Raw genomic sequence first — 14373 nt, 5'->3', positions numbered from 1 at the left:
GGAGACTGGGTGATCTTCGGTACATAGAGAAGCACGAACTTGTAGACAAGATGGCTTGCGGACTCCTATAAAAGATAACGTGTGAAGTCCTGTTTGTCTATAGGAGACTACAATACTTTATGGATTAATCAAGGCGGGGGTGTTCAACAGCAGGTTTATTCCCTGTGTTGCAAGGTAACACTTCAGGTCCAGGTACTGGTTGGAGTCCAGGTATGGGGATGATAATGAGAGCTCATTCAGTGATAGGATTTTTACAACTATTGCCTCCCTTGCATTTGCAGTACTTGCAACAACGGATACCAGCTACCCGAATGGGACATCCATTCTTGTGTGCACACTTGCCACATGAGCAGGGATCTGGCAAACCTTCAGGTTTTGAGATTACAATCTCAGGGACTAATAAACTACCCTTTCTTACAAAACCATAAGCATCTGCATTTAAGATTGAGGTGGCGTCTGTAAATGGTGCTTGGACCCAAAGCTGCTGTTGATTATAGGCTCTTTGTATATGTTTTCTTGCATTAGTGGAGGTGCAAGGGGTCGTCTCAAAGTCCATAGCAATAGCAAAGTCGTGGAATGTCTTGATGGGTGGATCAAGTTTCTTTAAGGAGACCTTTTTCACCAATGCCATGAAGTCGATAATGATGGCGTGTGTTTTCGGGGGGGTATCTGGACCTTTTATATCTATTTGTGGACACAACTTCAACAGCTCAGTCCCAAGTTCTGATTTGGCACTTTTCCTCAAGTAACCGTCTTTGTCAACCAAGAAGAATGCAGAGTTGGTGATCTCATGCTGGAGTAGCTCCTCAACTGTGAACCCCCAGTGACACCCATACTCAATAAACATGAGAGCTTTGATTGTCTCATCTTTGATGTCTGCTTTGGAAGCCAAATTCAAGGTGGTCTTTGGCAAAGTAAACTTGACTTTACTAATAGTCGAGTGTATCAATATCGACTTATTTCTGAGTCGATCATCGATAAATTTAGCACAAGCAGCACAGCCCTCTGTGATACAGCACAACAACTTGTCTACATTTACCTTGGTCACAATTTCTCCAGTGAGAACATTCTTAAGCATTACCTGGTCTCTTAAAGGACTGCATACCTTGAGGAGATATTCCTCTATGTCTTGCACCATCTTTACTATTTTAGTTGTAGTGCTCGGGTTGAGGTCATGATGAATCGAGAGTTCTCCTCCAACATCATCCCTCATATCAAGGAGATCAACATACTGGTCTTTTTTATGATGTGACAGGATAGATAAGTTGTTCTCTCACTCTCTCCAGATCTTTTGGAATGTTGTAAAATAAGGTTTCAAATATGAGAAATTGGTATGTACCAACATATCTGTTCTTTGTGAGGAATAACTAAGACACTGTAACTTCATCAACTTGTCTGAGACTATGTGAACACAAGTTGTGATGTACTGGTGATGACATTTTCCCCATTTTGCAAAAAACAAAACAAAAACGCTAGCAGCTAGCTAGGTAACAAACTGTAGTTAGCTAACTACAATACACACCACATTAAATATAAGACTGATTCATTACAATTATTTAAACACACAAAATTAAAACTCATATGATAATGACACATTTTAAGTGTACATGCCAACACAGAGAATAAAGAGTAGATTTCCTTACTTTTCTTGATCTCACAAGTCATCTTGCTTGACAGCCATGTGCTCTGCTATGACCTCAGGTCACTATGGCTGCCAAGTAAACTTTTGTTGAAAAAAAAGTTGGAGGTAATGACAGCAATATTTAGAACAGCTAGGAAATGTAAGCTTTTAAAGTTAAGTTTAGGTTAATAAATAACTGGCAATTCCTGTATGTTGCTAGTTGTATGTAATAGGTAATACTTGTAACTTTTTTTAGGCATTTTATTTATATCACATCAGAATGCTTACACTCTTCTATGACCTTATAATCATGGTCATTGTGAACATTGTGATCACCTCAGAAAATCTGTAGCTTCAAGGGTTTATGTACGCATATATAATGAGATATCGCCTCATTTGCATATTTTAATATTAGTCTTTGTCTTAATATTTTTTAGACAAAGTGTAATACAAAAAGTATTTATCTTAATATGAACAGTAATCGAGTAGAAATTGATGAGGATATATATAAAGGGAAAAAAAAGTCCCATTCACCTGTAGTGTGATAATAGTGTCACCTAGTGTCATTAGTGTCATTTTCAGGACTTTCGTCCCGGATAGAGATTTTGGCACACATCCCACGTTGTTCAATAGGGTCATATTAGTCTATAACAGTTGAGATATTCTCCGCTAAATGAAGTGCATACAAATCTTCCCCAGGACCTGTACTATATGGTTTTAGAATACCGTTGCTTTTGCAAAAGTCACCAAACGTTAGTTCATCAGCAGTCACTGAGAATCCATAAAAAGTCCTCTTGACCGCAACTACAACATTTATACTCGAGCAAGTCACTGAAACATCTGACAGAACAGAAATAATCGTCTGGGGAGGATGACGATTAATCGAGGTTGACCTTGGCATCATTAATCGCTGAAGTGTCAGGTGCTGCGTAACACTTTTCTCTCTCGGAGCAGACAAGAGCAGTCCTAGGTGACCCATGTCGTCAAGGTTCGTAAATGGAACATTGGACTGCAATAACTTCCAATCTGTGCCTTTGAAAGCTGACTGAGAGTCGACGTTACTCCAAATACTGCGGTGAGTTTGCCTCGTCTTTCTATCATCTTCGACATCTGAATTAATTCTGTAATATTCAAATTGTTGGCAAAGGGTGGTCCATGTTATGCTTAATACTACACAACAGACGTTTGTACTAAGCCTTTCATGTTAAAGAACTGCACCTGTTAGGCCTACCTCTGAATATACATGTAGTTGCTCCAGCATGGGCCAGCCTGATTAGCTTGACAATTAAGCTAATTGAACAAAACGGGCATGATAATGTATCAAAGTGCCCATATAACTGCCCAGCAGGTATGACACATTTATTTCAAACTTTCGCGACCTTTAAGGGTAGCATAATATTGATAAAAGTTCAAGTGAATTTAGTGAGCCATTCCTAGTATTTGTGGGCTTATTAATTAAACTACTCAATCAATGACAGATATGTGGTATCCTATTAAGCATCAATACTATCACCATAATGAAGAGTTAAGAAGTAAGAGTGGAAGAAGTATTCAGATCCTTTACTTAAGTCAAACTACCAAAAAAAGTAGTACAAGCTGAGGTCCTGCATGAAGAACCCTATTTCGGTAAAAGAAAGTACATAGATATTAGCAGTAAAATGTAGTTAAAGTAAAAGTACTGGTTTAGTCCCTCTAACTAGCTGATATATTATTTTATATTATTAATTATTAATACGAAAGCAACAGTGTATAAGCCGTATGTTTCTGTTGTAGCTGCTGGAGGTGATGCTAGTTTGTACAGATAGTTTTATAAACAGGGACACCAGATAAATCTGAGGAGATGATTCATGGGATAGGAATGAATAAAAAAAACTTCTGATACATAAATCTGCTTTCAGTTTTTGGAATTTTTGTCTAATCTTTAATTTTTGGTGAGATTTTGGATCATTTTCTAAAATGAAACCATTTGAGAAGTTTAGAGGAAAATACTCTGTTTGATGGAACTGTTAACAACTCAGACATCTGAAATGTGACCCCGACTACACACTGCTTTTTGCAAGACGTCAGACGCCAAATGGGTTAAAAACCATTAGTTTCACCTTTATTTTAAAAGCTTGCTATACATTGGGTAAAAAAAAAAACTAACTAAAGCAGTAAAATAAATGTAGTAGAGAGGAAAGGACAATATTTCCCTCTGAAATGTAGTCGAGTGGAAGTACAAAGTATATGTAAGACCAGTACTTGGGTGAATGTACTTAGTTCCTCCCACCACTGATAATGAAGACCTATATGTGGGAGAACATTTGAAATGTGGACGCTCTGCTGTAGCCTTGGAAACCAGCTTAAGTTGCTGCAGCTTTTTGTGCGACCACTAGATGGCCACAAGTTGCCATTATAGCTTCATTATACCTCGTTTGGCTTGATAGACTATGAAAAAGACAACCCAAACCAACCCTCAGTCTTCTCCGAAAGAAACTTACGTTAAAAAGTGAGTTTATATTGGTATTTATTTAAATTTTTACATTTAAAATCAGAAATATTTTCCTTTCATTACAAGTTAGTACATACAAATCCCAACACAGACTATATGGTGCCTGGATTTAGCAGCATCTTTTACAGCAAATGTAATCTACAGGACACTGAATGTATTTACAACTTACAGTATTTTCACACAAGGCCACTTCTTTTTAATGTACACAGACAAGACAGCTATAGACCTAATTCTGTTAAATACAATGATCTAGTTACTGCAAAAGTAAACCATAAAGATTGGCCAACACAAGTACAATAAGTAGGCCTACTTACACAAAACTGCAGCGTACAACAAGTACTTACACAGAACGTCAGCGATAAAACCACACCAAAACTTTAAACATACTTTCCTAAGAACATTTTTAACAAGGTCCATGAATGTCAACATATGCAGGTAGGTGTTTGAAACATCTGTTGGCCAGGACTTAATTTTAAAGTTACAAAAATCTTTCTGCCAATAAACTACAGGACTTAACAGCAGGGGTTCTCAAACTTTATGGGACCAGGGACCCCTCAAAGGGAAGAACATTTTCCGAGGACCCCCTCATAATCGCATCCCAAATTAAACCATATAGGCTTATAGCTATTTGTAATGTTATATGCTTTTGGACTCTTTTACTCTAAAATCATATAGTACTAATATCACAAGAGTTTTAGATAGTCATTTTATTACATTTGGCATTACTTGACAGTATGTAGGATAGATTTTTAAATGATCTTTTTGTAAAATGTGCTTAGAAGCTAAATAATGTTTACCTTACATAAAAACATATTGATGGAAAAACATTTTTTATCAAAGCAGATTGTAGGGTTTTCCAATAAAACTCAGATTGTAGGGTTTTCCAACAGAGATGATTCTGAAGATTTATTTTTAACAAAGACATTAACAAACATGAAATATCCACCTAATGTTATCAAAAACTTGTATCCCCGACTGACACTCCGTACAAATCTCTACAAAAAATATAATTAACTATTTTCAGTGGTGGTGTGTGTGTGTGTGTGTGTGTGTGTGTGTGTGATCAATGAGAAGGGTGTGCCTGTCTCTCAGCACATAGTTTGTCCAGTCCAGTTTATTTACCCGGTCTTGTTGTCACTGAACGATGGCAACCTTTGGAAGCCAGATATCTGCTGTTGTTTTATGGCTGATGTGATAAGCAATTGTCTGTATTAGGGTTGTCACGAACACTTAACAAATGCCATCCATATTAGTATTAGCCTCCAGCAAGATATTAATGAAAACTACATGGTGACATCATAGCATTGATTACACGTATAGCGTTTTCTTTCTAGAGTTTAATTTTGACAATGAACTGGGCTACGTTCTTGCAGCCAAATTGAAAGCTAGATCGACGTCTTAAACGAGAATACATGCAATAGGGCCATGCGATATGCCTTCGGCTAACCTATCTTTAAAAAAGGGCCTTCTGCAACGATAAACACGACCCGTACTGATGGAAGATTAAATGCATCACTTGCAGATTATGGCAGTTAACATTACTACCACACTGCATTATGATCATTGTACTACGCATCGTCAACATTCTGTGATGGGGAAAATCGCTTGTCGCTAAACTAGGCTAAGACTACTCGTGTTAGGCTGTATATGGGTGACCTTGGGGGTGTTCATGTTTATAATCACATTTGCTAACCTGTCGTTCTGAGAACTCTCTGAAAAGTTCGGGGTGTCTGTCTGAGAGGTGCTTATATTTGACGTGTTACCTCCCTTTGCCTGAGTGGCATTGAAGCATGTTTTACAGACGGGTCTCTGTGTGTCCAGGGGCGGAGATCCCATTTCATTGTAGGGGGGGACAATACATGGTCAAATTTCAGAGTGTAATTCCGGGGGGGGACATGAAAAAATTGCTTTCACGAGAGCTAGCATAAACTGCTAAATACCGAATTCTCTTATCACATTTACAAACAGAAATTCGAAGTCATTTTAGAATTATCTAAACAGCATTAAATGTACTAACACGAAATATCTATTCACAGACAAATAATGTCCAAAGTTCAAGAGAACTTGATGCTCAAAATAAGTTATAAAACAGCTCAAATGGGAATCGAACCAGCAACCTTTTGATTACAATACGACTTCTCTACCTCCTACGCCACTGTCACTCCATAATACAATACCCGCATAGTTGATGGACCGGAGAAAAAAATGACATTAATTTAACTTCAGATAATTTAACAAATCTGGAGAGGCACTGAGATATAGACCTACGTTTATTAACTAGCATGAACCTGTCCTGACAGGACAGTGTCCTAGACTATCTAGCTAGCTATCTTAACTGTGTTAATTACCGGCATGCGTGTGTTATCGGCAAACGTTCACGTTGTCATGCCAATCCATTAATAAGCTTATGTATACTTGTGCATATCGATTGGAACTTCGTAAATGGAGTTTAGAAAAAAACTTCTTCTTTACATGTTCTTACTGCGTTCGAGAATGAGGTAAATCTCTTTACATATCGTGTATCATAGCGGCAGCGACAGGGGACAGAGGAGGAAACAGTCTGACAATCTGGCCGTGTAGGCTACTGGGCTGATTAACTGAAACACGGAGCTGCCGGTAGCCCTGCCCGTTGGAAACAGCATGTGAACCAAACCACTTTGAGGAATAGGGGGAACATGATTTTTCAACACTTAAAAAACACATTTTTTTTACGTCTATAATTAGCACCGCTTGTGTCGTCGTATTTTTATTTAAAAAAAATAAAAAATATTTTTTTTTTTTAGTTTTCAATGATTGTTGGGGGGGGACAACCTTATGTAAGGGGGGGACACGTCCCCCCCGTCCCCCCCCCGGGATCTCCGCCTATGTGTGTGTCGATGGGCTTTCCTTCACAGTCTGCTTCCTATCCGAAGTACTTCCAGATCTCACTTCTTTTTTTTTCAACAAGCCGAGGACGGTCGACAAGAGCTCCTGCACATGAGGACATGTCTCCCCTGAGATCACTCGCTGTGGGTTAGGGCTGCCTGTTGTTGCACGTGTGAGAGCTGGGCAGCCCCGCCCTTGAAGTCAATGCGTGCAGGCAGCCCAACAGGGAGCGGAACAGTGAGTGCGCTCTGATTGCGTGCTATTTTAATGAAGTACCTATACTAAAAATATGCAAAATCGTAGCGTTTTTTACGTAAGGTTTCCGCGGTACCTTTCTATTACCGGTACACCGTGCAACATTAGTCTATATGTTTTGTATACTGTATTGCAATACAAAAAAAAAAAAAAAATTCAATAAATAACTAAAAAAACCTTTGGAAGCCAGACTTTTTCGCGGACCCCCAGGCAAGGCGTTTGAGAACCACTACTTTACAGTACACAAAGCATAGTTGCCTGCCAATGTCTCCAATGTAAAACAAAGTTAGTCAACAACTGGATCACTGACACCAACAGATAGTAAGTCCATACACACTTTTACAAACAAATTCAGTCTCCTTATTAAATGATTGACAGTACAAATGCAAACCACTGAATGTGTAGGACTGTCAAACACAAGGAAGGAGCTGCTAAAGCAGCTCATTCTGGCTATGTTAGGTGAAGTGTCAAAATGTTAAATAACTGACAATCATAGTACAATGGTACAGCTAGTCTAAAATTATTCTTATATAATTTTACTTTTCACAGAAAAGAAACTGCAGAATCGTTTTCTTTAGAAAGAAAGAGGACATTTTCCATTCTTGCCATTCAGATACCATATCCAACCACATCTTTATTAATTTGTTAGTGTGAAAACAGGTAATCAGAGTGTGCTCCAGATGAGGATGTTGTGAGACCCATCTGTTTACTTTAGTTACAATGGTGTCTGTACCTTTAAGGAGATGTTCTTTTCAGGCCTTCATATTTCAAAGCTCTAAAGTCCACAACTAAAGGGCAAAGAATACAATGGAATGGAACACAGGGAATGTGCATCAACTCAGGCTCCTGGCTGCAACAAAACTTGATAAAATTGTATTTTTATAGAATTTGATTGCAGAATAGTTTTCTTTAGAAGGAAAGAAAGGCTGAAACATGAGAAAGTCTTGGGAGTCATGTGGGTGTGTCTTATCTGATCTGGCAAGAATCTGCCTGCATGACCTGTGTTCTTCAAATGCGAGACATTCTATGACTCAGAATCAGGATGGGATTTATTGCCAAGTAGGTTTACACCTACTTGCATATTTTTCTGGTGTATAGGTGCATACAGTAAACATAAAAACATACTGTTAGTGTGAAAACAGGTAATCAGAGTGTGCTCCAGATGAGGATGTTGTGAGACCCATCTGTTTACTTTAGTTACAATGGTGTCTGCACCTTTAAGGAGATGTTCTTTTCAGGCCTTCATATTTCAAAGCTCTAAAGTCCACAACTAAAGGGCAAAGAATACAATGGAATGGAACACAGGGAATGTGCATCAACTCAGGCTCCAGGCTGCAACAAAACTTGATAAAATTGTATTTTTATAGAATTTGACTGCAGAATAGTTTTCTTTAGAAGGAAAGAAAGGCTGAAACATGAAAAAGTCTTGGGAGTCATGTGGGTGTGTCTTATCTGATCTGGCAAGAATCTGCCTGCATGACCTGTTTTCTTCAAATGCGAGACATTCTATGACTCAGAATCAGGATGGGATTTATTGCCAAGTAGGTTTACACCTACTTGGATATTTTTCTGGTGTATAGGTGCATACAGTAAACATGAAAACATACAAACACAATAAGTACTACACATAACAAAAAACATAAAAACACAAATAAGTACTACACATAAGAAAAGTGCTACACATGAGAACCAAAAAACACAATATATACGATACAAATATATAAACAATGAATATAAAAAAGTAAAGTGGAAAGTAGAATGCAAAATGCAAAACAGGAGTGCAATGTGAATGAGCAATGTACAATGTGCAATAATGTGTGTTAATGTAACACAGACTTGGGGTGTGGGGGTGGGATAAGAGTCCAGGTCAGGTGGGGGTCCCGGGCCTTGTTAATAAGGCCAACTGCAGCCGGGAAGAAGCTGGTTTTGTGGCGTGAGGTTTTGGTCCTGATGGATCGCATCCTCCTGCCGGAGGGAAGAACCTCAAGTTTGTGACCCGGGTGGGAGGGATCGGCCACAATCTTACCTGTCCGCCTCAGGGTCCTAGAGGCGAACAGGTCCTGAAGAGATGGAAGATTGCAGCCAATCACCTTCTCAGCAGAATGGATGATACACTGCAGTCTGCCTTTGTCATTGGCAGGGGCAGCAGCAGCAGCGTACCAGACGGTGATGGAGGAGGTGAGGATGGACTCGATGATGCAGGTGTAGAAGTGCACCATCATTGCCGTTGCAGATAAGGTAACATTACAAGTAGGATACCCACATCTACACTTGAAAGTTATGCCTTTTGAGTCAACTATCTATGGAGGCAACAAGGCAGCAACCTTCTTTTGCTCTCTACTCTCTAAGAAACTAAACTGGCTGATGTCATGCTGGCTGGCACTGGCATGGTAATACACTGAAAACTCACCCCATTGCTTCAGACATGTCCACTACCTTCTCTCTTTATAGGGTTATGCTATAGATATATGCTATCCTGGACATGCTAAAATAGTCAAATTAATCCTGCCCTCTTGAGAATAAACAAATTAGCTGAAAATGCTATGGTTAATGATTACAGAGCTTTGGACATTACAGAGACCAGATTTTATGTCAAAGTGAAAGACCTTTGACAGTCGTTTAGTACACCTATAATTTGGACACATATTAAATATAATCTACAAGTATTATTGAAATGAAAACATTTAGCAGAATGTTTAATTGAAATAAATTGAAAAGATTGTGGTTGATTTAAGGAAAAGTTTAAAAGTATGTATAACAGTAAGAGCTGATTCTCACTACCAGTAGCACCATGCATGGGTCAGTGCAGTGTATGTATGTAGTTACCAGCACAGTGTTTTGGAATAGGTACAGCTGGTCTATCTGGTACGCTGTTGATCAAGTATGCTGGAGGTTCCCTATGCCACTATATACACTTCTTTCAGTTGAGCTACTGAGAAAAAGGGATGATTTCAAGCAGCTGAATGAGCAAATTGCTTCATACTTTTGAGACTGTGTGAATTAAGTAATCTGGTGAATGTGAATTCTTCTGTGGTAAGAAGGTCTATAGCTATGTATGAACTAGCTTGAAATTGCCCACAGAATGAATGCAACACTGACAATAACTTCAACTAAATGAATTATACATGGACTTTTGAAGGAACGCAGAAAGGTTTACTGAGACTATTTATATTTTGTCATCTCATCGGTATCATATTTGGACTTTGAACCAAATTAGAATTAAATATCGATTTGAAAAATAAATATGTTAAAGGTCCATCACCTTTACCATATGTTTTTATGTGTCATTTCCTGTCGAATTACAATCTTCAGAAATGGGTCACTGGAGTAAATATGGAAATGGTCATGATGTAACTTTATGTACATTTGTCTAATCACTATGTATTTGTGGATGTCCATGGAGATTGTCTGTTGTAATGGTGTAGACTGGCTAAAATGGTTTGAAAATGTTTTACAGAAATGGGTCACTTGAGTAAATATAATGAAATTATATTTGTGGCTCTCCATTGAAATTGCTGTAATGGTTTAGACAGGTTGCCAATGCCAAAAAACAAATGATTCCAGTACAGTATCCTCCCCTAGTTGGCAACGTTAACAAAAGTATGCAGAAAGGGCGTGTTTATCCCAACCAAGCCTTAAGCCAGCGTACAGTGTAATCAGTACCAGCGTAACATAATAGACGTGGTGGATACCCTTGCTATGACAGAATATCCAAGCTGTTCATAGAACTATGAATAATTGAAGGCGGTTTTGGACTGACTGTGCCGTGACATGAGTTTCAAACTTTGGACAGCACAAGGATTTTATCTTTCTTTTCTGATCATAAAAGTCTGCTGCTCGGGTAAGTCTCTCTCAACCTCTTGCATAGCCTATATTTCTTTGTCATTGTGTTTGGGATCTCAGCGTACAGTAACAAACAATAGCTGGAAAGAGCTTAACACTATGCAGCATAACTTGGCACTTGAAAAAGGTGTAAAGTTAAGCCTATCAAAGATAAGTGTGTGGTTTCAGAGTATCGTTAGAGGACGTAGAGAGTAAATAAAAGGGTAAGCCTGAGGTGAAGTAAACTTTAAGGCTCAAGTTTAGTCAGAGTAAATGGTAAACCTCTTGATAGCCACTAAGCCAGGTTTGTAAACCACACTCTAGGATCATCTGTATCTTGTAGTTACCTGGCTTGACACGCTCTAGTAACAGTCATGCCTTTGCGATGTCGCAACAGTGGTCATCAGCTCCATCAGGGGCAGGCTTAACTTGGCACCAGATGACCAATCGCAAACATAGAGAGGTCTATTTCATATTTCAAACCATGATCCTTCCCAAATATGAAGAATTTAAATCTATAATACAGACAAAAAGTAAAACATTTGCTGACTTTGTAAATGCGTAAGTTAGTAGTCTTATCAATATCACTTCCCCATTTTAAGGCACAAGTAGATCTGACTTTAATCACAACTGTGTATTACATTAAATGAATGGGTTGCTTAGATGTCTCCTTAAGGCTTGTCAATATTAGCATTAATCTTTCAGCTGCAACTCTGGCAATGTTAAACAGTCATGGGTCCACTCGTGAGGTCCACGAGATGTTTCAGGAGTGGAAATGCCATTTTCTAAGATAATGTATTAGTCAGTAGGCGGTGCTTTTATACATCGTGATCAATGACTGTTTATAGACACACTGCACACCTCACCCTCTACATATAGTCGATGGTTTTGATCTGTTATCTGAAACATAACTTAGTCCAGGGCAGGTGAGATGTGCAGCAGGGGTGGAGCTGCTGGCTCATTGCAGAGGGAGTGAGGACCTGTTTTTTTATTTGAATGAAAGGACTCAAGAAACTTCTCTTTTACAGAATTCAAAGTCACTGTCCCAAGTTCCATGGTGGTCACTCTTGGTCAGCCCGTGGTCTTGCCCTGCAGTTTCTCTGTGGGGAATGTCTGGCAGCCTGAAAGCATTGTGATTACTTGGCAGCGGGGGCTTGAAGTAGTTCACAGCTTCTACTACAATCGGGACCAACTGAAGCACCAGAACCCACACTATGTGAAGCGCACCTCCCTGTACCAGTCAGAGATGCAGAAGGGCAACGCATCTCTCCGTTTGGAAAACGTCACCATAGAAGATAGGGGGGAGTACATCTGTTCCGTGAGCTCGCAACTTGGCGGAGGGAGAAAGATCTTCCCTCTAAAAGTGGCAGGTAAATACAATCAACACATTCTCAGGATGCATTTACTTTTTTACTTACTTGGGCCATCAGTGGGTCTTAAGAATAGGCCTTCACTGAGTTCAGTAAGACTTCCAAGCTATCCAATGGCTCCATGATCATTCTATTATGACCTCGCATGGCTGTAGGGGTGAGGAAGATGACCCTGACTGCTGACATGTCACTGAGCCCTTTTAGCGGGATCCTCAATTTTGTATCTCTCTGTTTCAGCACTGTATTCAGAGCCAGTGCTTCAGTTCTCAGTGCAGCCCGGAAGTGTGAAGGTTCTTCTAACCTCAGGAGGAGGATTCCCAGCTCCCACCTTGAGCTGGCTGCAAGACCATGAAGACCTCACCAACAGCACAGAGACCCGTCTAACACAGGACACACTCTCAGGGCTTTATAACGTGTCCAGCACCTTGACTCTCAAAGAGAACTCCAATGCCACCCTGAGTTTTATACTGAGGAATGAGGAGCTGAAGCAGGAGATCAGGAGGAACATCAGCCTGCTGTTTGGTAGGTAGAACAGATCCCAAAATGCAATTTTACCGTAAACACAGGCAGGATGGCACTCTAGTTCAAACTCGGGTGGAATATATGGTTGTTATGTTTAGATCGTATACAAAAGCTGGTTGTTATGATTAGATCATATACTTTTCAGAAATCTGCAGTCATTTATCAACTTATCAATATTTCCTTTTGTCAGCAGAATCTGAAGGAGATTTTCCCAAAGCCAGGCAGCGGATAAGGGAGTTTATTCTCTTGCCTGTACTTGTGTTCATTCTAGCCGTTCTTGGACTACTATTACTACACACAATATGCAAATCAAACAGAACCATTGACATTTTATCCAAGACAGAAAATTGTATGTGTCATGTTGACATAATATGAAAAGAAAACACCCGGGGGGAAGCAAGGGAAAAGGAAACTGCGACTGACACTGGCAGGAGATGGCCTACCGGCAGCACAGCTGGAGCTGGAGCTGCAGCAGGAGCTGGAGCCGAAGCTTAGTGGCCGACTTGTCCCACCACCCGTCTGGTGAAACTCCAGAAGGGGAAGGAAGTGTGAGAAGGTGAAATCCCTCCCCCTTCTTACTGTGGCCCAAAGGGGAAGAAGGACTGGACTCCCCTACCTGAGTGGTTGGGTCCGAGTTCCCCCGCCTCTGTGGAGGGGTCCAATTGACTCTTATTAGACCAATTTAGCCCTTGGGCTAGATTTAAGGTGCACCTCATTACTGAATGAGGGAGACAGACTGAACATGCTAGGAGAAAGCTGGGAGAAGGTACATAGATGAAACCTGTCTGATTTGTGACCAGAGTTGTACCTTGTCTGTTTGGGCTTTAGTTTTGGTCAGTTTGTGTATATCTGTTTTGGGGTGATCCCTGTTGTAAATAAATAGCTATTTTTTAAGAAAGCCACTGTCTCCTGCGCTGTGTGTGTTTCCTACCTGAAGCCCCATTCCAACCAGCCTACGTCCCACATCGTGAGATGGCCGACTTGGGCCATCTTCACACTTCCTTACACAGGACTAGAAACTAAATTACTTTAAAAGTGGTCCAAACCAAAGCCAAGGTGAATCTCTTATTAGCAGTCTGTTGTATGAGAAAATAATGTATTTTTCTGTAACAATTGTCACTTTGCCACAGATGTTATAGTTTGAGTTTCATGTGTAGTGAAGCATGTTTATATCATCTTTGTAATCTTTCTGCATTTCTTACTATTTAGCCTTTCCTAATAAGAAATCAGCCAATTTGGGATATATTTTTAGTATATTTTGCTAAATGCAATGAACATTTCACTTTTGAATTCCTTTTTGAAACATTCACATGATTTCAAGTATTATTATATAATATATCCATGTCATTCCTATTGAAGAGCACAATAATATGGAAGAGTATTGGCAGTCTGACAAAGACCCAAAGTAGCAACTCTTAGCTACTAAG

The 14373-nt window shown here is 39.6% G+C and overlaps 1 protein-coding gene across 1 annotated transcript; it reads left to right on the top strand.

Moving 5' to 3' along the window:
• Positions 1-11327: 11327 nt before the first annotated feature.
• On the top strand, positions 11328-13472 carry LOC116223490 (butyrophilin-like protein 8). The gene is made up of 4 exons (XM_031580503.1): positions 11328-11358; positions 12083-12424; positions 12662-12946; positions 13378-13472. Exons 1-4 carry the CDS (start codon positions 11328-11330, stop codon positions 13470-13472), a joined length of 753 nt encoding a protein of 250 aa, XP_031436363.1.
• The last annotated feature ends 901 nt before the right edge of the window (positions 13473-14373 follow it).

This window comes from Clupea harengus, chromosome 14 (genome assembly GCF_900700415.2).
Source record: "Clupea harengus chromosome 14, Ch_v2.0.2, whole genome shotgun sequence".
In the NCBI taxonomy this organism is placed as follows: Eukaryota; Metazoa; Chordata; class Actinopteri; order Clupeiformes; family Clupeidae; genus Clupea; species Clupea harengus.
The sequence above is the reverse complement of the archived record's forward strand: the minus strand, read 5'-3'. Positions and strand labels throughout refer to the sequence as shown.

Bases quoted from the DNA above. Each gene is read 5' to 3' on its own strand.
- LOC116223490 (XM_031580503.1), top strand. From the start codon at position 11,328: ATGGTAAACCTCTTGATAGCCACTAAGCCAG. The intron at 11,359-12,082 runs GTTTGTAAACCA...TCTCTTTTACAG, and splicing joins CTTGATAGCCACTAAGCCAG to AATTCAAAGTCACTGTCCCA. The intron at 12,425-12,661 runs GTAAATACAATC...TCTCTGTTTCAG, and splicing joins CTTCCCTCTAAAAGTGGCAG to CACTGTATTCAGAGCCAGTG.